General features: G+C 56.0%; 1 protein-coding gene across 3 annotated transcripts; it reads right to left on the bottom strand.

Moving 5' to 3' along the window:
• Positions 1-1,829: 1,829 nt before the first annotated feature.
• Positions 1,830-9,748, bottom strand: DYRK1B (dual specificity tyrosine phosphorylation regulated kinase 1B; the record flags this gene model as incomplete). Of its 3 annotated transcripts, none has more annotated exons than XM_080704258.1 (11): positions 1,830-2,201; positions 2,287-2,393; positions 2,775-3,090; positions 3,370-3,510; positions 3,594-3,740; positions 4,345-4,631; positions 6,201-6,348; positions 6,676-6,864; positions 6,951-7,070; positions 8,248-8,411; positions 9,670-9,748. In XM_080704258.1, 11 exons carry the CDS (start codon positions 9,746-9,748, stop codon positions 1,830-1,832), a joined length of 2,070 nt encoding a protein of 689 aa, XP_080560384.1. The 3 variants fall into 3 exon arrangements, with proteins under 3 accessions (XP_080560384.1, XP_080560386.1, XP_080560385.1); XM_080704260.1 differs by lacking the exon at positions 9,670-9,748 and having other exon boundaries at positions 2,775-2,970; positions 3,055-3,090; positions 8,248-8,472; XM_080704259.1 differs by lacking the exon at positions 9,670-9,748 and having other exon boundaries at positions 2,775-2,970; positions 8,248-8,310.
• Between the last annotated feature and the right edge of the window lie 415 nt (positions 9,749-10,163).

The raw sequence follows: 10,163 nt of genomic DNA, 5'->3' as shown, positions 1-10,163 counted from the left end.
CTCGATCCCCCTGTCTCACCCTCCGGAATGCTGGGATTACAAGCATGTGCCACCACGCCCGGCTTGTGAGGGGTATTTCTATATGCTGGAGATATCTCTCCCTTCCACACAGCCTGTCAACTCAAACTTCTAAATTTTTCTCCCACTGGCCCCCTCCTCTCTTACTACTACTGTCTCGGCCCAGATCCATGAACGACATCTCTTGCTTAAGAATCTGCTACAGCCTCCAGGACCCAGGGCTCTTCACCATCAATCTACTCCCATTTCACAGCAAAACCAGGCCATGTCCCTTTTGTCCTGGAATCCGCTCGGGGTTCCTTATTGCTCCCAAGACAAAGCCCAGCTCCCTAGATGGCCACGAAAATCTTTCACGATCTAATTTACACTGAAGTTTCAAAATGATCTCCACCAATGCCAGATCGCTTGCAGTTCGCAGACACATTTCATCCTTCTGCCCCAACACTATCTTCCCTTTTTAGGTTCTAGTCTCTGGGAGACAGCGGCCCATACTGCCATCATTAGTGAGAAGGTACAGGTAAATAACGGTGTCCCCGCCTTCCCCCACTGACAGGACCTTCCTACCAGCCAGCCAGTGATGTCCCGACGGAGCCACTTCTGACTCAGCCCGTACCGCCCGCTCTAGAGCCCAGCGCACAACCGGCGCACTTGTGCCTCCAGCCCCAGGACTCAGGTTTCGCAAGCCCGACACCAGCGCAGACCTTGAACAAAGCCAATCACAGCCTTCTGACTCTCTGACCGCCCCAACTGCGGACTGGCTGCCTGAAAGCCCGCCCCCAAGACATAAACGCAGAGAATTCTGGTCTTCGTAGTTCCCCAATATGACACCGGTAAAGAGACTGACCCGTAGAACTCCATTTCCCAGAAAGCACTGTGTCCCACTGGTAGAACTTACCCTTTGAACCAGGTGGTCTGATTGGCTGGTTGGTAAACAAATTTCCAAATTGCCATGGAAACAAGACCACTTACCTGGAACTCAGAGGGCATCTTTTTACCTGAGACTCCCCAAAAGCTTTGCTCCACAATGACTCCAAAAGGTGGGACCAGATGAGTATGAGGAAGCCTGTACCCACTGCCTGCCTGTACCCCAGAAGGCACCAACAAGGCCTGCTAAGCACACCCAGCACCTACTGGATGCCTAACTGGCACGAAGAACCACTCCTGGGCATACTCTGTGGGAGCCCTGGCTTTGACGGCAGAACATGTATCCCAGAGACAGGCCAGAAGGGGACCTTTACCCTGCTCAGGGTCTGTGGGCTAAGGTCCTCCCACATCTACCTAGTATTCTGCAGCCTCAGACTAGTACCAACAGCCATAACTTCCCCAGAAGGGATGTATCTACACCACAAAGCTCTTCCCGAACTAACTCCCCAAACATTCCCTCCCAACCATGCCTCTGAGGGTGGTGTGAGGGAGGCCAAGGCCCTGCAAATGCTCAGGCAGGTATGTGAGAAAGCTCTTTACTGGGGGGTACAGCAAGGAGGAGCAAGGCCATCTCCCCCTACCTTCCCCCACCCCCTCCTAGGGCCCTGCATGAGAGGGAGTCACCCCTCCACAGGACCACCACTGTCTTTGGTACAATAAATAGAAAACAAGGGAGGAGAGGGGGCCAAGGGTCCAGTCCTTAGTGGGGAAGAGTACAGCCAAACCCCTCTCCTTGACCCCCTGCCCCAGGCCCCAATCAGTGCAGGCCTCACCCACCCCAGCTGGGTAGCAGCAATTCCAGTCAAGGGGAGGGATGAGGATGGGAGCCCAGGGCCCCCAGATGGGGGGGGTATGGCTTCAGGAGGGGCCCCAGGGAGGGAGCAGGGTCATGAGCTGGCAGCCGTGCTCTGGGGCACACCACGGAGGCCTAAGCGAGACCCCAGAGCGGTAGGGTCGTCAGAGGGTGGGAGAGGTGGACGACCTCCCATCATCCGAGTCCGGAGGGCCGAGGCAGCCGGGTGCTGGGGGGCAGGCGCTGGGTGAGGTGGAGAGCAGTCAGGAGGGCCGCCCACCAGGCTCACGTCCATCAGCTCTGGGGGTGGTGGCGAGGTTGGTGACGGGGGACGGCCAAGGCATCGGGGTTGGGGGGCTAACTGGGCCCCAGTCCCCGGCAGTGACGAGGCAGAGGTAGGGGCTTGATGCGTCTTGTGGGGCACATCTCCCCCTGCCCAAGGGCGCAGTGGCTGGGAGGGTGGGACCTAGAAGAGCAAAGGAACAGTGGGTGATGGAGCACTAGGTCCTGAACCCCATCACCCACTCCCAAAGCCCTCCAAGCCCCAATACCTGGGGGCTGTTCATCTCACAGTCAGCGATGGGCGGCCCAGGGCCCCCACAGTATCGGTTGCTGTAGCGGTAGGTCCGGTTGTCACTAGAGGAGCCACTGGAGCCTCCTGGAAGCACCAGGGGGAGAGAGGACACAAGTGAGGAGGAGTGGCTGAGCCTGAACCACAGCCCAGGCCCAGCCCAGGCCTAGAATCTGGGACTAGAGCCCAATATTAAAGATCTAGCCCCACTTTGAGATTTGGAAGGTCAAAACCCAGTTTTGGATGTTAAAAGAGTGAGCCAGTTTTAGGGGTCTGAGTCCAGGCCCAGTTTCAGAGGTCACATCAGGGCTGAGGTCACATAAGGGCCATGTGCCCAACCCATCTCATTTTGAGAGTTCATAATTTTGCAGCCTCCAAAGCTATGGAGACTCTGACAAGGTGGCCCAGGCCAAACCAAACCAGAGCTGCCCTGCCTATCTGTACCCCATTTGGGCACTGGGCACCCACCAGAGCTGGAGATGGAGCTGGCGGTGCTAGAGGAGGGGCAGGTGTCGAGGGGTGCGGGCGAGGTGGAGGCACTGCTGCCTGCCGGGCCCGTGTTGGTGGCCTCGTCGGCCGTGCGGCGGAAGAAGCCGTGCTGCAGAGCCCCCAGCGGGCTGATGCGGGCGGCGGGCTCATACTCCAGCATGCGCAGCACCAGGTCCTGGAAGCGGAGGTAGTCGGCGGGGCTGTGGCCCGGCTCCCCCGCCCGCCGGCCCCCGGGCCCGCCCGTCTGCACGCCCAGCACCTCCTGCAGCCGCCGTGTCCCGGGGCCCTGGTAATCCTGGCAGGGAGGGGGTGGGAGGGGGGGCAAGAGAGTGGCCGTCAGTGGGCAGGAGGGGCAGGGAGACACACACGGGGAAACAGAGGCACAAGAGAGAAAGTGGAGAGAGAAGCTAAGAAGAGTTGTGGGGTAGGAAGGAGAGATGGGTGGGTGGGGAGGAAGGAAAGAACAGACTGGGGGGGAGGAAGGAAGGGAGAGGAAGCAGGGAGAGAGGGAGCCCCAAGTGTGAGAGTGAGGGCCACCCGGGGTGGGAGGAGTGGTGCGGGACAGGGGCCGCACCTTCCTGAGTTCCTTTGTCCTTCGTAGGGTCCAGCCACCCCCAGGCAGCCGCTCAAAGTACTTGCGAGCCTTGGGAGCCTGCTCCAGCATGGGGGCTGGTGGGATGCCCAGCACCTCCACGATGCGGCTCATCTGGTCCACCTGCGGGCAGGCGGCGGTCAGGGGTACCAGGCCTGCCAGGCCCCACCCCTCCACCTCCAGCATAGCCCTTCCTGGGGGCGCACCTCATTGGAGCCGCTGAAGAGGGGCTCTCCGGTGTGCATCTCCACAAGGATGCAGCCCAGGGACCACATGTCGATGGCCAAGTCATAGGGTGTGCCCAGGAGCACCTCCGGCGAGCGGTAGAAGCGGCTCTGGATATACTGGTAGATCTAGGGAGAGGGAAATAGTCAGGGGTCCCAGCCTTCCCTTCTGATGTCACTGGTACCCCAAAGCCAGGAGGGCCCCATTGAGGACAAAGCAGTTCCCAAGCTGAGGATGGAGGCTCCAAAGGCTAGCATTCTTAGGACCAACTTCCCACGAGCCACTGCCTTCTTGCTCATCAGCCTAAAGCCTCAGCTGGCCAAGTCTGACCCCATCTCCACCCTAGCCTTTGCTCACTCCTGGTCGCCAGTCAGGCTGGCAGTCCCCACGGCTCTATACTGGTGTAAACTTACTACCTGCTCACAAGACTCTGTGAAGCCGAAGGTCTCCTCCATGCCCAGCTTAGAGAGCAGAGTAAATATACTTAGCAAAACAGCACCCCAGACAGAAACTCAACCAACTTCACCTGCCCATTGGCAGCTTCAGAACTGGCCCTGCCCCTTTCTAATGGGCAGAATACCCTGTAGCCCGACTCTGTAGGGCTGTACCACCCAACATCCCCACTTCAAATGTGATCCTCCAGGCATCAGCCCCATGGGCCCTATGCATCCTGGCCTGGCACACTCACCCCACCCACCCCGCTGGCCCCACCCTCAGGGCAGTGAGCCGCACCCGCTGGCCAAGCTGGCAGGAGCTGCCGAAGTCCACGATCTTGATAGCACTGCGCTTGGGGTTGCAGAGCAGGATGTTCTCTGGCTTGAGGTCGCAGTGAATGATGCTGAGCTCCGGCGTGGCCAGGAAGAGCAGTGCCGTGCACAGCTGCTGTGCCAGCTTCCGGGTTAGGTTCAGTGAGACGCCACGGAAGTGTGTGTTGCGCAGGAGGTCATATAGGTTGTAGGACAGCAGCTCAAACACCAGGCAGAGGTGGTTCCGGAACATGAAGTGCCGCTTCAGGTGAACTGCAGGGGAGGGGACAGAAACAGCGACACAGCTTCAAGAGGGCTGCAGTAGCCTGGGGTCGCACAGCAACACATGGCTCAGCTTCCTGAGCACTGGCCAAATCACAGTATGCCCATGGGTGCCCCCCTCCAGTGGAGATGCTTCCACACAATGTGCAACTTGATTCACACAGAAAGTTACTTCTTAAGTCTGTCAACCTTCTGATTAAATTCAAGAGGAGGTTTCTGTTAGTCCCTAGGTCTTTAACACAATTCTATGCTTATTTAATTTTATATCATTTTTCATCTTAGCTGTACTTATATTTGTGGCAAGAGACACTGGCTTTTCATTTGCAGTAAGGATGTAAATTTTTCTTCTAAAAGAAACAGTCGCTGGGCGTGGTGGCACTCGCTTGTAATCCCAGCATTCGGGAGGCTGAGCCCCGGAGGATCGCGGTTTGCGGACAGCCTCAGCTACTTAGTGAGGCCCTCTGCAACTCAGTGAGACCCGGTTTCAAAATAATGAATAAAAAAAATAGGGCAGAGGGTGTAGCTCAGAGGTAGAATGCCCCTGGGTTCCATCCCCAGACCTGCAAGAAGGAAGGAAGGAAGGAAGGAAGGAAGGAAGGAAGGAAGGAAGGAAGGAAGGAAGGATGGATGGATGGATGGATGGAAGGAAGGAAGGAGACAGTCATGCTGTAATCCCAGTACTTGGAAGGCTGAGACAAGGAGGATCTTGGGTTCAACAGCCTCAGCAACTTAGCAAGACCATGTTTCAAAATAAAAAATAGCCAGGTGTGGTGGCATACATCTGTAATCCTAGTGCTTGAGGGGTTGAGACAGAGGGATTACAGGTTCCAGGACAATCTTAGCAACTTAAGACTCTTAAACCTAATGAGACCCTGTTTCAAAATATTTAAAAGGCTCAGGGTGTAGGGTGTAGTGCTCAGAGGTAGAATGCCCTTGAATTCAACCTCCAGTACCAGTAAAAAATAAATAAATAAATAAATACACACACATACCAAAAGGCTGGAGGTATAGCTCAGAATACGGGGTCCAATCCCCAGTACCAAATAAAATAAGTCAATCCACTTGATTGTTCCAAGAATCAACATAAGAGAGGTACTGAGATAGGAGAATTACATATTCAAGGCCAAAGTATGGTAATTTAGTAAGACTTTATTTCAAGATTAAAAAATAAAAGGACTAAAAGTATAGCTCAGAGGTAGAATGACACATGCACACACACACAGAAAAAAAAAAAAAAAAGAAAAGGAGAGAGGAAAAAGACTGGCGATGATGTTAAGAGTTAAGGCTCTGTCAAATACGAACTGCCACCTTGTGAAAGGGACATACTGAATGCCTCTATTTATCTCTAATAGGCAATAATGCCCCATCCCTTCTGGAGCTACAGTAATTTATGTAAAGTGTTTACACAAAACTTGGCCTCTAGTAGGTACTTGATAAACTATGACCACACCAGACAAAAGTCCCGAAGACACCAGCCCCCTCTTGAACTGAGGGAGCAACCCATCTCCATCGCCAGGAGCCGCATGCCGGGCGACCCGGCCAGCCAGCCCTAGGCCTCACCTATGTAGTATTTCATCTCCGTGTCGTGCTGGTTCATCAGCTCCAGCAGCCGCAGCTCAATCTGGGCCTGGTTCAAAAAGGCCTTTTTGTTCTTGATGATTTTGATGGCTACCAGCTCCTGGGTCTGATGATCATAGGCTTTCACCACCTGCAGGGGTGGGGCAGGGCACATCACCAGGTGAGGAGGGGGCAGGAAAGAACCAGGGACCGCTTCTCTTCCTCCATCCAGGGCACCCATCAGTCATACCACTAACCACTGGTGCACAGTTTAGCACTCACTACCAGTTAGGCATTGTTACAAACACTGGATACAAAACAACACAATTACCTTAAGTACAGTCTTGTACTTTTACAGAAAAGAAAACCAAAGCACATGGAAATGAAGTGACTAGGCAGGAGTGAGTGACCAGCCACCAGACCATTAGACATGTGGGCCAAAATTAGGGGGTTCTGGGGGGGGGGGAGGGTCCCGCACCTGGCCAAAGGAGCCTTTGCCAATGAGAGAGTCAATCTCATAGCGCTCCAGCCAGCGCTCGCCACTGCGCACAATGTAGTCATGGTTGTCGTCGTCATAACCATGGTTCAGGACCTTCTTCTCCTTCTTGGTGCTCGAGTCCTGGGGTGGCGCCTGCTGGGCCCGCCGCTTCTTCTTGGCATAGTATACCTGCCAACCAGGTAGCAGAATGAGTGGCTGAAGCCAGCAGTCAAGACCCATCTGTACCCAGCCCAGGGTCTCCCAGCCCTGCCTACCTCATTGATGTGCTTATAGGTCTTGATGAGATCCACAGAGAGTTTGCGCAGCGGGGCTGAGGTGGCATCCCGGAAGGCCAGGGGCAGCCTCCGGGGCAGCAGCCGCACATCAGGCAACACCTGTGGGGTGGGGGTGGACACCGAAGGCAGAGCTTAACCTCAGACTCCAAGGAGGACTACACGTGCTGCCAGTTCATCATGAGCACACACATATTCATCTGGTCTGCTGGCTCCCCCATTAGAAAATAAAGTCCCCAAGGGCAGAGACGGGTCTGTGTCTGTGCTCCATCCCCAGTGTTTGAGCAGGGTCTGGCACACAGTAGATCTATCCTGTGGGTGAAGCAGTGAGCGATGTGCCTTTCACTCAGGTCCTGAACCAGTTCTTTCTCCACTCCTTTCCCAACCTTGGTGGGAGAGATTGTTGGTTCTTGTATTCTCACCTCTGAAGCCCCCATCTCCATTACTTCGATCCCCGGGGGTCTGCTCAGCACTGCCCTGCACTCTAAAGCATCTCTGCCCAGTTCCTTCACTCTAACAATCTTGATCAGGAACTGGCCCCTGGACCTCCCACCTCACCCCACCTCACAGCCTTACCCGCCACACTCTACCCTTAGAGATTTTTACCCTGTGCTGTCCATGCACTATAGGTAGCCCCCAGACCCTCCAGGCTCAACCCTTCTCTCTAGATCTTTCACTAGGAACTTCTATTTCTTTTCTTTTCTTTTTTTTTTTTTTTTTGCGGGTCTGGGGATGGAACCCAGGGGCATTCTACCTCCAAGCTACACCCCCTGCCCTATATTTTATTCTTTATTTTAAAACCAGGTCCCACTGAGTTGCAGAGGGCCTCACTAAGTAGCTGAGGCTGTCCGCAAACCGCGATCCTCCAGGTCTCAGCCTCCCTAATGCTGGGATTACAAGTGTGCGCCACCACGCCCAGCAGGAACTTCTATTTCTTAGTGAACACTTACTAGGGGGTTGCTATATGCCAGGCACTGTCTATAGAATTCTGTATGCATTTCACTAACTTGCTTAATCCTCCCAATTTTTCAGCCCCATTTTATAGAACAGAAAGCTGAAGTATGGAAAATTCAAATAATCCAGTCACCATGTCAGGATTTGAATCCAGTCTCCTCAACTCCTCAAACTCTAACTCTGCCTGAAACTCTTCCACTCCCACAGAGCTCATGATGTCTCATGAATATGGTCCTGCCCAAGCACACGACTTCTTTGCCCTAAAACCCTTCTATCCCCAGCCCCCTCTACTTCCAGGCAGCCGAGGAGCCAGCTGAATGCCTACCTGTGTGTGCTCCTGGGGCCCCGGGAAGCCAGAGAAGGGACCATGGCCTGGTGGGACGGCCATGGTGGGCTCAGAGGGCCGCAGGGGTGTGAGGCCTGGAGCGGGAGCCCGGCCGGGGGGCGCCTTCTCGCATCCTGCACCTCGGCTGCCACCGCCGCTGAGACCTGAGAGCAGGTGGGAGATGAGGAAACAACACAGAACACGGGGATGTGTGGAGCAGTGCCAGGCAGGGAGGAGGGGCAGGGCACAGGAGGAGGAAAAGGAGGTGCAACAGGGCAACCCGCAGTAAAGAGACAGAGAAAGTGGCAGGCAGGTAGAGGCAGGCACAACAGAGTCTCAACAAATGATAACACAAATTATAATTTTTAAAAAAAGTGATTGGGAGCCAGACAGGGTAGATATGGGCCATGACAGAAAAGGACATAAAGACACCAGTCATTAGGAGGAAAAGAACAAGACAGAAATCAGGGTTGCTCTGAGGATGGAACCCGGGGCATTCAACCTCCGAGCTAAACCCCCTGCCCTATTTTTTATTCTTTAATTTGAAACTGGGTCTCAGTTGCAGAGGGCCTCACTAAGCTGAAGCTGTCTGAGAACCGCGATCCTCTGGTATCAGCCTCCTGAATGCTGGGATTACAAGCGTGTGTCACCACACTGGGCTAAAACCTATTCTTTTTTCCAGTTTCAACTGCGGCTCTCCCTACAGCCCTTCACATAAGACCACACCCTCATATGGTCTCCCCTGAACATTGAGATCTTCTCCAGCACAAGGCCCCTTCGATTCCAAAAGTGTGTTCCCCAAGCCAGAGAACTTTAGGATCTATCTCCCCAGACACACGAGTCATCTGGGATCCCTCCAAATCAGAGCAGAGTCCTCTGCTGGCCCCTAAACTACATTAGGGTCCTTGGGGGCCCCCCAGCCACACCAAAGTTATCTGAGAACCCCGACATTGCCAGTCCTCAACTAAAAGATTATACTTTTCTCAGGAGACCCTCTCCATGTAACATGCCGTTCCCTACATCAGAAAGTCCCTCGGAGGATCTCCATACCCCTGGCCACTACCAGGGATCTTCCCCATATCGCTCCCAAACTGCCCGCAGGGCAGTGCCACTCTTCCTCACGGGAGTAAGGGGGAGGTGCCTTCCAACAGTTTACTGATTGTCCTTTTCTCCCACCCTGCCACCCAACATTCCTACCAGAGCCCTTTCTTCAGTCACCTGTCTATTCCTAGAAGGCCTCCATAACCAAATCCCCAAATACCACACAGGGTTCTCCCCGGCGTCCACCACAGCCCTTTCCTGCCGCCCCCTCCCCGTCGGGTCCTTTCCATCCCAGGACCCGCCTCTCCGGGCTCCTCACCCCACGCCGCCCCTTCCCGGGCCTCCCGCACTAGGTCCGGCTCTCCCAGCGCCCACCCCTACCCGGGTCGGGGCTGGTGCGGGGCCCCCGGGGGGCCGGGGCGCGGTGGGGCCCCCAGTGAGGTGGGCGAACGGCCAGCATGGCGGCGGCGGGCGCGGCGAGGTCGCCCCGCGGCCCCGGCCTCCGCCCGCGCGGCAGCCCGGCGGCGCTGAGGACAAGCGGGACAGCGCCCCGCGGGTGACAGCCGCCGCCGCCGCCGAGGGCGGGAGGGCGGAGGACCAGGGTCAGCCCGGGGCGCCGGGGGAAGGGAGCAGGTGGACGGGGGAGGGGCGGGCTCGCCTCGCCCACCAGCCCCGCCCCGCCCGCCGCCGCCGGACCCGGCGTCCCGCCCCCACCCCGGCCCGCGCCGACGCCAGGCCAAACGGGCGGGGCCCAACTCCGTTTGGCAAGCCGCACCTCCCATGGCAACAACCGCGCCATTGGCCGTCGCTGCCAAGAGCTCAGCCAATCACCGCTCAGGGCAGCTGTTGCTAGGCGACGGTGAAGCGGCCGGTGG

Source organism: Muscardinus avellanarius (assembly GCF_963383645.1).
Source record: "Muscardinus avellanarius genome assembly, chromosome: 10".
In the NCBI taxonomy this organism is placed as follows: domain Eukaryota; kingdom Metazoa; phylum Chordata; class Mammalia; order Rodentia; family Gliridae; genus Muscardinus; species Muscardinus avellanarius.
The sequence above is the reverse complement of the archived record's forward strand: the minus strand, read 5'-3'. Positions and strand labels throughout refer to the sequence as shown.